This window comes from Salvelinus sp. IW2-2015, linkage group LG16 (assembly GCF_002910315.2).
Source record: "Salvelinus sp. IW2-2015 linkage group LG16, ASM291031v2, whole genome shotgun sequence".
NCBI classification, from domain to species: domain Eukaryota; kingdom Metazoa; phylum Chordata; class Actinopteri; order Salmoniformes; family Salmonidae; genus Salvelinus; species Salvelinus sp. IW2-2015.
In genome coordinates, this window is record NC_036856.1 from 18,167,486 (window position 1) to 18,181,683 (window position 14,198).

Here is a 14,198-nt window from a genome sequence, read left to right on the forward strand (position 1 = left end):
AGCAGAATGTGGGAAATGAGTCTTAGTTTGCTTTTGGCTCAAAAGGTGCTTGTTAAATGTGGCAATGCACTTAACCACTACGACTTTCAGTATGAGTAGTACTATCATCTTGTGGCGAAGGATCTGTTTTCTCATGAGACATTTTTTTATAAAAGCTGAGAAAAGAGAAAAACACTCCTACGCACATCAAAACCACAGCAGCAAGTCCCTTTAAAGGAAACTTTTGGTGTTATTTAGCATAAAATAATACATCCATGCATGTGAGATATGCTCTGTGAATGGACTCTTCTGTACCAATAATTAAGCAAAAAAAATTGACTATAGGGCTGATCAGCCACTGATGCGTCTCAGAGAGAGAGAGAGAGAGAGAGACAGAGACAGAGACAGAGAGAGAGAGAGAGAGAGAGAGAGAGAGAGAGACTATGCCAAGAGCCTAGACAGACAGAAATCAGTGCCTTGACCTGTCTGTCTTCTAACTGTCTCACTTTGTAGGCCTACATAGGCCTGAGTTTCACACTTCTACCACACAACACATGCGTACAAACCACACACACAACACACACACACACACACATATATACATTAAACACACACAAAGGGCCGTGTCTCAACCCACGACACCATGTTAATCCAGCACAGATCCTGGGAGGCTACACTGTTACTGCTACTAGCAGGGATTACAGTGTGGTTCGTGAGAGACTAAATTTGTCCCCTGTACATGTAATTACACTGTCACCTCACACATGCCAGTGGCCTTTCTACAGCTTAGTGGCTGGTCAGACCTCCCATCCACTGTGATGGATAAAACTCCCCCCTCTCAGACATCTGTAGGCTACCTTTGTGCCCTRCAAAGAATCAGATTGGAAATGAGTGTATACAGTACAGTAGGCCTATGTCAGTAGGAACATGTGTAGAGAATGAATGAAGATGCTTCGTTCAAGGCARTTATGAGTCTTGTCCAGTGGAGGCAACTGAGGGGAGGACGGCTCAAAATAAGGGAGCAAATGAAATGGGATCAAACACATGGCAACCATGTGTTTGATTTTTCACTTATTACCACTCCAGCCATTACCACGAGCCTGTCCTCCCCAATTAAGGTGCCACCATCCTCTTGTGGTCTTTTCCATAGAGATCCTATGGTCTTGTCATTGTGTCTTGTGAGCATCTGTGCATAAAATATTGATTACGTACAGCACTCATACAGGTGAACACAGAGTATTGTCCTATTGTCTTCATGTTATCCCATCCAGTAGCCTAGATGTGGATTTCAAGAGCCAATAGTAAAGGCATTTGAGTTTATCTCCATAACGCGAAATCTCCAGAGATTTTTCTAGAATGATACACGTCTTTCACCAAAATAAGCAGGATGGTATTGGTTATTGAATAAAGATTGCTGCGATGTCTAATATAAAAGGGCTGCACTTGTAGGTAGAGGCGCACTGGCCTGCAGGTTGTGTCATCCTCTGTTCTCTGCGGGGCAGGACCTAAACAGCTGCTCCGCAGTAAAACCAGCCCGAGTATCCCAGCGCGTCTCCAATCCGCTCCAATCCTACAGGCTGTGCTACGTGCTCAGCTCACAACACTCGGCTTTTCTCTCTGACACATCTCCGTTATTTGTAAAGGAGTTCACCTGATCCACCTTTAATCCAAGATTATTGTGAATATTCACGGACAAAAGCAGAGCCTTTATTTTCTACGTTTTATTGGTTGATTTGGATTACACGTGTTACAGTAATTAATTTGATATTTATTTGTGAGCGGTTCTGTCTAGTAGACTCACCACTGCGAGGACTGCCTGATCTTGACAGTCACAGCGTGCACCAGTACTGCACGTCGTCACAGGACTCCGGGGAGAGCTGACAGATTGCTCAGCTGGTGTTTGCAGCTGTATCCTCGGCGCCAAAGCGAGATACACTGCCAAGGAAGGCTTTATCTGCCGGTTGGATGCCATACGAGGCTTTGTAGGACTTCTTTTAATTGCCTCGACTCGTTCTCTTGGATCTACACCTTGCTGTTTGGTTGTCAGTATGGATTTCCTACAGGCTCTTCTATTCTTTTTTCTATCCGCTGTCCCGTTGTCGGCGGACAATGCGAACAGTAAAGCCCGGAGCTGTTTGGATGTCCGACAGTTCTACAGCGGGAAAGGCTTCACCCTCAACGGGGTGCCACAGACAGAGATATCTGGTAAGTAACGGTGCATTTGGTAGCCATACTGTTACCTTTTTCACGCAACTAGTTCATTAAATAATTGTATACAATTTAGTATAATTTTTGCTTCCGGTGTAAACGTTAAATAATGAGCACAAGAGACGATTGAGGGAAATAAGCTAGTGAGCGGTCAGCTAATATAGGCTACTTATCTACCTCTACAAGCAMACTCTCCATGTGCAGCTAAAGCCCCGAAGTTGCACACTTCAGCTGAAAAGAGCTTCTCAAAGTGCTCTGCTGTCTTCACATAGGGTTGGGCCTGGCATCAATATAATACTTTTAGATGTGGTACACAAAGARAATTCAACAAAAAAAACATCAGCATCATCATCCATTATAATTTTGTAGGCCTACCTGAGAGTGCATCACTTGTTTTCAGTCACGTGGATAAAAGAAAGCATGGTATAACCAAGAGGCAAAGTATGGTAGAACTTACATTCTATTTCAGGCTCAACATTCAATACAGTATTTTTGAACTAATAACCTTTTGTATGGTAATTAGATTTAACGGCCACTCTTAATTGTCCTGCCTGTTCGTTTAATAGCCCAGACACACTCTGAACAGTGTCAGCAGTCAATCTTTTTTATGTTCACACAGCAAAGACCATGAAAGTCTTCAGCATTCAGCCTTCTTAAAATACTCCAAACCAGAAGGTGGCAGTAGYGTTGTTTGAAAATGCATGTCCATGTGTGTTGCTGAAGGTCTAGATTCCAAGCTAGCTGCACTGTTGTTTTTTTGTACACTCATAGAAAAAAAGGTTCTGGATAAAACCAATAAGGGTAATATTGCATGCTTCATATATGGCACCTACCAGTCAAAAGTTTGGGCACACCTACTCATTCCAGGGTTTTTCTTTATTTTTACTATTTTCTACATTGTAGAATAATAGTGAAGACATCAAAACTATGAAATTACACATATGGAATCATGTAGTAACCAAAAAAGGGTTACGTTGGGCCAATAACCGAAAGGTTGCTGGATGGAATCCCTGAGCTGACAAGGTAAAAATCTGTCGTTCTGCCCCTGAACAAGGCAGTTAACCCACTGTTCCCCGGTAGGCCATCATTGAAAATAAGAATTTGTTCTTAACTGACTTGCCTAGTTAAATAAAATATGAATCGGGACTGGCTCACCTGTGGATGTATGGAGAAAATACCCTATTTTCTTTCTTTCTTTTTGTTGGCTCCCCGCGTGGGGTTTCGTGCTCTCTGATTGGCTCAAAGTCAAGTTGTCAGCCACTGACAAGCATTGCAATTCTACTAGTAGAAACGATAGGCTCGTCGCTACCGGGTTGGCATGCAGCAGGTACAGCTTTTGTTCTAACAAGAGAAGGAACGGCCTCCCACTGTGATAAGTACCTTTCGGCAGTCTATCGGCTGTGAGATTCACTGTGTATTTCATGTTCAACCTTTGTACTTCTCTCCCTAATGCTACTCTCCATTAGACAAGGCCTCCCTCTAAACTGCCTCATCTGAACGTTAGTCCATCAGCAAAAATGGTACCATCACATAATCATATTGACTGTGTTCTGGTGTGATGTCATGGCTTGATGAGCATAACCAAACTTTCCTTTAAAATATATAGTGATTTATATGGATAACTGAGAAATACAGACACACGCATACACACACAGCAATATTCAAAATTACTGTGAGTAGACAGTTAATATTCCAGGATGAATGATCAAAACAGCCATGCAGATGAAGAGGCATTAACAGAACAGTGTAGGAGGTGGGCTACCAGTCTTCACATCCAGCATCATGCAAAGCAACATGTTCTATCACAGTGATTAGTGGGCAATGTCCGCCTCTGAAGCAGTCACCCTTTATATTAGACGCTTTGTTGTGCCATTCTCCATAACTAATAACTCATACACACACATGCATAACCACGCACGTACACATGCATGTAGCACACACGCACGCAAGTACACACACACACACCTTTGCAATTATTGCAGAGTTGCAATAGGTTTCTGAGTCTCCTGTTGGCTGTGTATTATGTACACAGAGCTAAGAGGGTAGTAGAGGGGAAATTGCCAGTGGGCTCTGCAGGGAATTTGAAGGTCACTTCATTCAGTCTCAMTGACATTTTKAAAGCAAGGGGAGAACATTGAATATGCCCAGTGAGAATCATTCAGAGTCTGTCATCTTTTATTTATCTGCAAAACAAAGTAGCGGCCGCAGCTCAGGAATGGATATAGATTGTCGTTTTTCATGACGTCCAGGAGATGTGATTCTTTATATCTGCCATTAAATGCTCCCATTCTCCCTTTAACACCACATCAGCATCATGCCCTGGGGCTTCAATATCATTCAGTTGAGGCCCAGATTGAAACATGAAATCGTTTTACACCTTCCCTGTATGTGACAGTGGGCTAGACAAAAAGCAAATATGTTCTGTAGATACTGATCTATGTTTTGAAAAATGTAAATTAAGTTTGCTGTGTGTACTTTTGCCTTATCTATGTATTTAGTCTTACTAACATCTGAGATGATTGTAGCAACACCCCATAAACAGACAATAATCCCTCATTGTTCACTGTTGCCCTTAACAAAGATTCTTATTTCCTCCATTCAGGTGGAAGCTAAATGAGTGCGTGTAGGGCTGGCACAATTACCGTGGAACCGACGGTTATGGATAAAGACCATCATAACAATTTTTTTTTGTGGAACCAACAGCTGACTGAAGACAGGACAGCCGGGCATTTGTGTGGTTGGGTCTGTTTCGGCCTTAACATTGACTCTTAACAACTTGATGAAACTTTAGCCCTGTTTCCATTGGCACTTTGAAGTCAACCCAGGTTGGGCTGGCTCAAATTGCGTTTCCACTGCCTCCAGAAATTAGAAATGATGTCATGTTGCTAGGTAGCCAATATGTGACTGCAACTGGCTTCGCTAATGCTGCTAACTAGCAAGATATTTAATAATGTATTTCATCCTCACCATGCTGTAACTAACGTTACCCATACTCCTGTAAGTGCCAGCCAGACTCAGAGCCATATATTTAGCTTGSTGACGTTGGCTAGCCAGCTAAACTGTTAGCGTCATTGTTAGTATAACAGGCTAGCTAGCTTAATCCCTACCTTGCTTGCCATGGCATTGGCTATGGCATAGGCTACAGTGGCTAGCTAGCTAACCAAGCAAACCAGACGACAGGTTGGATATTATGTAGCTAGCTAGCTTTAAATACTACCTGGCCAGCTAAAATTCCCGCTAGCTCACTTTAGCTAGCTAGCTTGTTTCAACTCTGATTTTCTAGCTAAATTAGGTAGCTAATTTAGCATTTGAGGGCTGACTGTTTTCATAAAAGTTGATTATGTAGTATTAGGGATTTGCGTCAATTCAAATCTGGTATCAGGACAAAATGTGATTCAGAGTCACCGAATATACTTTAAGTATTTTTATTAAACTCARGCGATAAATGGTAAATGCAATTTTCGTATATACGGGTTCACTGTAACACCTCRCAGGGTAGAACAGGGAACTGGCAGGATGTAAGTAAACAGCTGTTCTTATACGGTGATAGACGTAGTTCCAACCCGTCTGTTGGCCTATCACAGTAGAGGCTGAGCGTGGTTCAAACTTGCTCAGCCTATCGCCGGCGCTCAGGCTGGTCCCAGCCTCTTGGCGCTCCTTGGTGTCCGGCGCTGTTGCTGTGTAGATTACGCTCTCACACCCTAGAGACTGAGGTCAGACAGTTCTGTAACATTGTTTGAGCTATTTGCACCTGCATAGAAAGCATACTGTTCTCACTCAAGGTTAACCACAGCTTCTCAGCACACTTATCTGGGGCAAAATGTTACTTCCAGCACACACACACAGACACCCAGGCGCCCAGGCCAACAGTTGCTAATATTCAATCACGTGATGTAGTATTGGGTTATAGTGCAATAAACACAGATCCTCACAGTAGTGCAAACATTTATGAAGGATCCAGCTATGGTGGTAATTCGTGTCATGTCTGACTATGCACGCTAACAGCAACAAGCCCAGATGAGCGAGCTAAACGTTTTATTTATAAAATTTTTAAAAAAGAGCTAAACGTTGTGTCAGCAGTGATTCGCTTGGTGGTTATATAGTAATGGCGTCACCAGCCCRAATTGTAATCGAGCTGGCACCTGCTGTGTAACTGGGCTGCACTGGCCTAGGTTTCCCTCGACCTAGCTCGAATTTGGTGTAGCAGTTGAAACGGGGCTTTTGTTGCTCATTGCTGAAACAAGCAAACCAGTCTTCGGTTGCCTAGGCAACGCCCCCCACCATGGAGCAGCAGCACACATAGAAATATAATTATTAGAACGGGTGTGGAGCCTCTAACTCAGGCAATTTCACTGGTATACTTATGGGTACACTCACAATRGCTGCCTGGTATTGTGATATAATAATTTCCATAGTAATGTAGAATGTTCATTCAAATGATGTTAACTGATGTAGCTCATGCAATGGCATGTCTTTTTCTGTAATGCCAATTGAGTTGATTAAATAAATCCCAGCACATACGGTATTTTAGTGTCCATGCTATCAGGGATCCTTGGAACATCCGTACCCCATTTAAGTTGTCATTTTAAATGGTTAAGGGTTATTGTTAGGGTAAGGYTAGGGTTTAGGGTACTGACCCATATTTTAGCACATATTTTACTTGCTGATTGGCTCCTATGGGTACACTCGCAATGGCCACCAGACCACCCATTATGCCATCCTTGACTTGAATGGGGATCCCCGTTTTATTAATTATTTCAATTCCAGCACATACAGGAGAGGAGGAAATGTGAGTAAAAAAACAACATTTATATATATATATAGACTACTTTATATTCTTTTGCTATTTGAACGCTCATTACAGTCACTTGGCTGGCGAATTACCGTCATCCAAAATTCTATGACCATCACAGCCCTATGTGCTTGTGTGAGTTTAAAGCAGAACTGAACTTGAACTTGAGAACAAACTTCTCTCGTTGAAAACRGCATATGTGACATCAGTATTAGTCAGAAACATTTATTCCAGTGCCAGAATTGACTAAGAAAGGAAAATAGGTACATTTTGATCATAATGCAAAAAAACAGAGGTTTGTGAGATTTGTATACAAAAGTCCATCATGACTTACTTGAGGTTTGGGTTTTGATTTAGACAGTGCCCACTAACAGGGTATAAACAGAGATTGCGGTCTAGCCAATGGTATGACCGAACACAAAGACAGTGAGACTGACCTGTCCAGTAGCTGAGCAGATCAGACTTTGTTTACATAAGACAACATGTTGCGCATTTTTTTACTTGAGAAATACTGGACCAAACACCGTAGCTAGATGTACAATTGTGTGACTGAAACCTCATCTGCAAAAACTAAAAAATGAATTACAGATTTCTTGAGTTATCTCAAATCAAAGAATATTGGGCACTTACACAGTTCAGCAGATGTTATAGCTGGTGCAGCGAAATGCCTGTGTTACTAGCTCCTAACAGTGCAGAAAAAATGTCAAACAAGTACACAAATAATAATCAAAAACTAGAAACAAAAAATCACAAATGTCAGAACGAATCCAGTTAAAAACCAGTAATCCAAATGCAATCTATGTGTATCTTAGAATAATTCTGACTATTTTGAGGAAGTAATACTGACTTTGTTCCTATGGCGTCTCATGGGGGACAAACATCAGTAACTGTCACATTGAACCACACTCCCAAGACTGAAATCTAATTTTTCTTAATAAGCAACAGAGAAACACATGCGGAATTGGTGTTTTCAGTCGCTCTTTAAAGCGTACTGAAAGGTAACACACACTCATATGACAGACGTCGCATTGTACAGAAGCAGGTTAATGACTCCATGACCTGATTTTTTTTTCCATGCCTCACCTGCGTCGGGGCATATTGTATGTTGTGCCACTGATGTGAAAACGAACTCATAAAACATGAATAACACAAGATAAGCTACATAAAATATGGAAGTGTTCCAGCGTGGGCCTTCAGACTGCTGCCTTCCTTCCTGAGAACACGATGAATCATCAGACGACCGTTGAAGTCAGACTCCAGATACATACCTGATATTATAATGAAAAGGTCGGACAGTGCCACGTTTTTAGATGTTTCTTTACATTGTTTACTTTCATCGACTTCAGTTGCATTCATTGAGGAAGACATCTGAAAGCTGTTACAGTACAACTGTGTTAATCAAGGTACTATGAGTTTYCTCTTCCCCAACTGCCACACAAACCTGATCAGCCTTGTAGCCTGGCCTGACTCCCAGCAGCTTATTTGTCCTGAGGAAATCAATAGACTTAATCACTGGTGTGATAAAGAGAGGCGGTTCTCAGGCCCCTGAGCTCTGACGAGGAACCATGAAAGCTGCTTTTCACATAGAAATAGATGGGTTGGCTGACGTYACGAAAATGATGCGCTCGCATCGATGGGGCCCAAAGCCGTGCTTTGTTATGATTCTGGACAGTCAGATGGATAGCAACAATGACAAGAAGCTTCCATGTGGGGAATCGTAGGTGGCTTGTTTCAGCAAGTTTATCTTCTTCTTGATACCTTGTCTTGTTTTGACATATTTAATGTCAATGCTAATATGGCAAAAAATTCACTAGCTAGCTAACCAACAACTGTAATGATGTATTTGAGATCCAACAAGTGGGGTGGCAGGTACCATAGCGGTTAAGAGCATTGGGACAGTAACTGAAAGGTTGATGTGACCATGAGCAAGGGACTTAATCCTAATTGTTTCTGGATAAGAGTGTTTGCTAATGGTATACAAGTGCTCATTGTGAAAATCTATTTATGTTTTCAATAAATATTTGGAGATTAAACATATTTTACATGTTGCCAACAATCTAAGCCAAACCTGTCTGTTTTGCCCCATAGTTGCACACTTGTCAGTTTTGTTGCTAAACAATTGCTTTTCACTGCTACTGAGAAGAACTACTGGCCATAAACACATAAACATCTAATACCTGTGGTTCCCTTTAGTTGGTCCTCAACTCCTACAGTATGTAATATATACTGAGCATTAAATAAACAGAGCGAAAGTGTTGTGTTGTCAGTGCTCATGAGATGGTGCTGGCTTCAGGCCTGGTTCTGTTTGTGCTTCTTGGTTCAGTTGAAGTTAGGCAGATACTCTTTGGCTGTGCTCTTTCGGCAGCATATCAGTATTCGCTGTACCACGTGTGTTTATCGCAGTCAATTGCTGCACTGAAATTTAGCAAATTTCCAAGTTTTTGAATAATTTACAGGGAAACTTGGCCACAGTCCTGTCGTTTGGGCTCTGTCAATATTAATTGAGTTTCCCTCCTCACCAAATTTGCAGGCAGATTAGTTCAGCATTGAAAGTGAAGCCTGGGAGGGGAAGTGAATTGAAGTGGAGGGAAGTGACAGGGATCGACAATCGTACTCTGTTGGTGCCAAGATGGCACCCCTCACTCATCGTAATGCTCTTACAGCCGTTGCCTGCCTTCACATCCACTATGAGAAACATGAGAGAGCAGAACACCTTGTGCTGAATGTTAATAGCTTTCGTTTGGCCAATTATTGCCCTAAATGAACCATTCTCCTCCAACATCCGTGGTGTCTCCTGAGTTCCTGCTGCTTCACACTCTTACTCCAGACAGAGCTAGAATACATCATATTTCAGTGATAAGTAGGACATCTGTGGAAACTAATAAATAATAATGTCTCCAATTATTGACTTAGTTTTTGTCTCCTCTTTACTCTCTTGCACACTCTCCCTTTAAAAATAAACATGAAAAAATCACGAAAAAACCCAATGAAGAAACATGGTTTTTCGGCACAGGTGTCTTCCTTTTGGTGAACCCGTAACCATGTGTGTGAGCTGTATACTTTTGTTTCTAAGTAGATTAGTTTAAGACTACCAAGAAACACTGTGTAAACCTGATTTAGCCCACTGCAGTAAAAGGTTAATGTCAACTAGGGCTGTCAAATGAGTTTATCGCAGGATTGTTGTAATTAATCATGATTAATCGCAAATTCATAATTTGCTCAAATTATGCTGTAATTTACGATATTTTTTTACAAAAAGCATTACAAGAAATTTGCAAACTAACGGTTAGAAAAATCAGGTAAATTGATAAACACATTTTCTTTAACTTCAAAGTCAACTTGTTTTGTCAACGCATTGTTGTTTTTACATAGATTATGTAATTTGGATGTTTTCAGTGTATTTTGAACACTTTCAGAGATTGCGCCCCCAAACATTATTGCACTAAAATTACAAAAAGTTTACATGAGTTAACTGATAAACTCTTACAGCGCTAATTTTAACATGTTAAAAAGGATAAATAAGGAGACACAGAGCTCTAGCTTCTCTATTATTTTTGCTGGGCTTCTTCCAATGGTCACTGACCAACATATGCAGAAGAGAGGCGTGCGCCTGCAGCAGTAACACTCCGAATGGATGGCTCAGAAATAAGAAATCATTATTTGTAACACTAGGGTAGACTAAGTCACCCTTTTACAGATCGGCATTTAATTTGCAATTCCATATTTGGAAACATTGCTACTGCAACATTTTAACACCACCTTTTCACATGCAAGGAGAATGACACTATTTCACCACCACATGTGAACTTGCAATTCCACATGTAAATGTGAGATTTTCACACGAGAAAGCTTTTTACATGTGAAACACCAAATTTCATATTTGCAACTGCAATTCACATGAGGTGAAAACATGTTTTTCTTCTCAAATGTGAAAACGTGGTGTTAACACGTGAACTCTAAATGTAATACATGTGAAAATATGGTTTCMYGTGAAATTTAAGCTCAACGTGAAAAATGTAAGCTCTCCTCTCTAGAACATTGGTATTTTCCCTTGGTCTACAGTTTTTCCTCTCTCCTTGTATGTCTGTATACTGAGAAAGTGAGTGGCCTTTAGCGTTTCTGATATTGTCATTGAGGGTTTAAATATAGGGCCTAAGTCTAGGCTTTTACCACTGTAACGTTCTATTGAACTGACTCAAACTGGAGCGCTCCCCACCTTCACATTGAAATAGGATTTATTCTGAACAAAATACTGTAACAAAACCTGATACACCATACTATAAGGAAATCAATCTGAAAGAGCATTGTATTGATTACAGCTAGATACGGTCATTGATACATTCCTAACATAGAGGTGTGTAGTCCTAGAGCAGCGTCTGTGTACACTTTAAGCACACATACAGTACGTAGTTTCCTTTTTTCCTATTGTAGCTGCTTTGTATGGTGGAGRATCTTCCATGTGTCAGGGAGGACATTGATGCTGTCCAAAGTCTCTAGCAGAAGAATACCCATCAGCGATCAGCTGCTCACTCAACCGTTCAAACAGTGCAGCAGCGCATAGAAAACCTTATCACAACATTGTTTCTCGCTGCAGGGCTACTCGGGTGGCTTTTTAAAATAATTTTTTATCTATGCCGTGCAGGTGAATTATAATCTGAGCTCACCTGCCACAATGAGAGACCTCAGGGTGATTCCTCATGAGAACAAAACAAGGCAATGGAACGGTCATTTGGAGGAAGGATTGTTGACATACAGTACCAGTCAAAAGTTTGGACACCTACTCATTCAAGGGTTTTTCTTTATTTTAACTTTTTTGGTTACTACATGATTCCATATGTGTTATTTCATAGTTTTGATGTCTTCACTATCATTCTACTATGTAGAAAATAGTAAAAATAAAGAAAAACCCTGGAATGAGTAGAAAATTAGTAAAAACCCTGGAATGAGGAATGTGTTCAAACTTTTGACTGGTACTGCATATTTGACATTTGTATCTGAAAGCATAATTGAGAAATAATTTAGTTTAATTTAGTTTTAAAACATTTACCAAATTTTTTAAATATTTTAAATATTCATATTCATGAATTCATGTAAGAAAATTGTTATTGAAATCTGTATTTTGAAATGATTAATTAGTGACCTTAATTCATCAATCAAGAATAAGGGTGGAGTGAAAACCCACAGACACTCGGCCCTCCGAGTTTGACACGTGACATAGACTGACCAGGTGACCAGGTGAAAGCTGTGATCCCTTATTGAGGTCACCTGTTAAATCCACTTCAATCGGTGTAGATGAAGGGAAGGAGAGGTTAAATAAGGATTTTTAAGCCTTGAGACAATTGAGACATGGATTGTGTATGTGTKCCATTCAGAGGGTGAATCGGCAAAACAAAAGATTTAAGTGCCTTTGAACGGGGTATTGTAGTAGGCGCCAGACGCACCAGTTTGAGTGTGTCAAGAACTGCAACGCTGCTGTGTATTTCACAGCAGTTTCCCGTGTGTATCAAGAATGGTCCATCACCCAAAGCACATCCAGCCAACTTGTCACAACTGTGGGAAGCATTGGAGTCAACATGGGCCAGCATCCCCGTGGAAAGTTTTGACACCTTGTAGAGTCCCTGCCCCAACAAATTGAGGCTGTTCTGACTGCAAAARAAATATGTTCCTAATGTTTTGTACACTCAGTGTATATCAGCAATCTTTCCTCCAAAGGACCCTTCTATAGATATATTTTTTATAAAATCTCCCAAATAGTTTCGTGTAGAAAACTGTATCAGTACAGCCAAAGTTTTCCCTCACTACATGTGCTATGTATTCCACTTGGGCTGTGCAGTTTTTGAATTAGTATGCTTGTTATGGGTGTATTCACATGACTGTGTTTAGTTTGTCTTTTGGTTTTGTGTCCTTCTCTTGGTTCTGGTGCCGAGGTTGTTTTATAGATTGTATTTTGTGGGTAAATGATTCTGTTGTGTGTGTGTGTGTGTGTTTGGGACTGGGAGTGGCTGTGTTGTGCTTTTGAGGTGTGTGTGTATTTGGTAGGGTCTTCGGGCAGGCTTGTTAAAAGCCTTTGGTTGTAAATTTTTCATGATGTTTGAAGTCTTCCTCCGGTGGGAGGAGACGCTCCTATGTATTTTAAAGGTAGCAGGACGGAGGACGGCACTCTCCATCTCTCCTTGACAGCCTTTGCAGCTTTGCAGCCTTTGCAGCTAGTCTCTTTTTCATCCCTCCCTCCATATTCTTCTTCTTCTTGGATCCCATCCCTGTCTCCTCCTCTCTTCCCTTGTCTTGGTTGCCAGTAGTGTTTCTTCTTGCCCCTCTCTCTCTTTGTTCCTCCTATTCTCGCCCTCTCGTTATCTTTTCCCTTCCCCTCCAACTCCTTTGTTCCTCCTCTAATCTCGCTTCCCAGTTTTCATGCTCCCTCTTGCTCCTGTGTTCCATTTTACTTCTCTCTTCATCTATAATGTTGGATGCTATTATTAGTCTGTGTTTCTTCCTCCTTTCTTCCTCAGTTCATCTGCTGATGTTTGATGTGGGCCTCTTGATTGGTGCTAGTCTGTTAAATTAATGAAGCCACATGATCTGTGATTCATGCTAGGGATTCAATAAAGTACACATGCTTTCCTTTGCGGTTGTATTGAAGAGGCAGTGAGTGGCTGGCAAATGTTGAACGAGCGAATGGTCTATAAAAGTATGTAATAAAGAATTTCATGCAGCTTCCATGTTTTCCGCTGTGCAGCTCAGAAATCACGTATTTAGAAATACAAGATCTTTCAATATAATTTATGGATCATAACAGTTAAAGCTGCAAAAACAGAAATTATGCAAACTATTATAATTTTTGCAACCAGGAAATGGCGGAGCGATTTCTGCATATTTCACCTTTAATACAGTAGGACGATAATGCCTTTACTGCTGACACTCATCATAGATGACAATCTGGAATTATGATGTTTTATGTCTTTGCATAGGTTCACAGTTATTCAGTATGCCCTTGAGATATCAACAGGTAATGTATAGTACAATCGGGTGTAACAGGATGAGCTTCCTTATTCATGTCTACAGGTGCAGGCTATAGTCAAAATAGCCTGAGGGAGAGGTTAGCTAAGTAGCGTTGCTCAGTGTAGCATGCAGTGTCCTCACAGAGGCTACAGGATGGCCTTCGTCCTCACCATGAGGTCACGAGCCACAGGTGTAATCAGTGAGACTGCTTATCTCAGAG

The 14,198-nt window shown here is 41.0% G+C and overlaps 1 protein-coding gene across 1 annotated transcript in view; it reads left to right on the forward strand.

The window, feature by feature from the left end:
* The first annotated feature begins 1,455 nt into the window (after positions 1–1,455).
* Positions 1,456–14,198, forward strand: part of LOC111975767 (glypican-1-like) — a 61,269-nt gene continuing 48,526 nt past the window's right edge. Inside the window, 1 exon segment of the mRNA XM_024004339.3 lies at positions 1,456–2,184. Within this exon segment, the coding sequence (XP_023860107.1) occupies positions 2,028–2,184 (157 nt within the window). The 5' untranslated portion in view covers positions 1,456–2,027.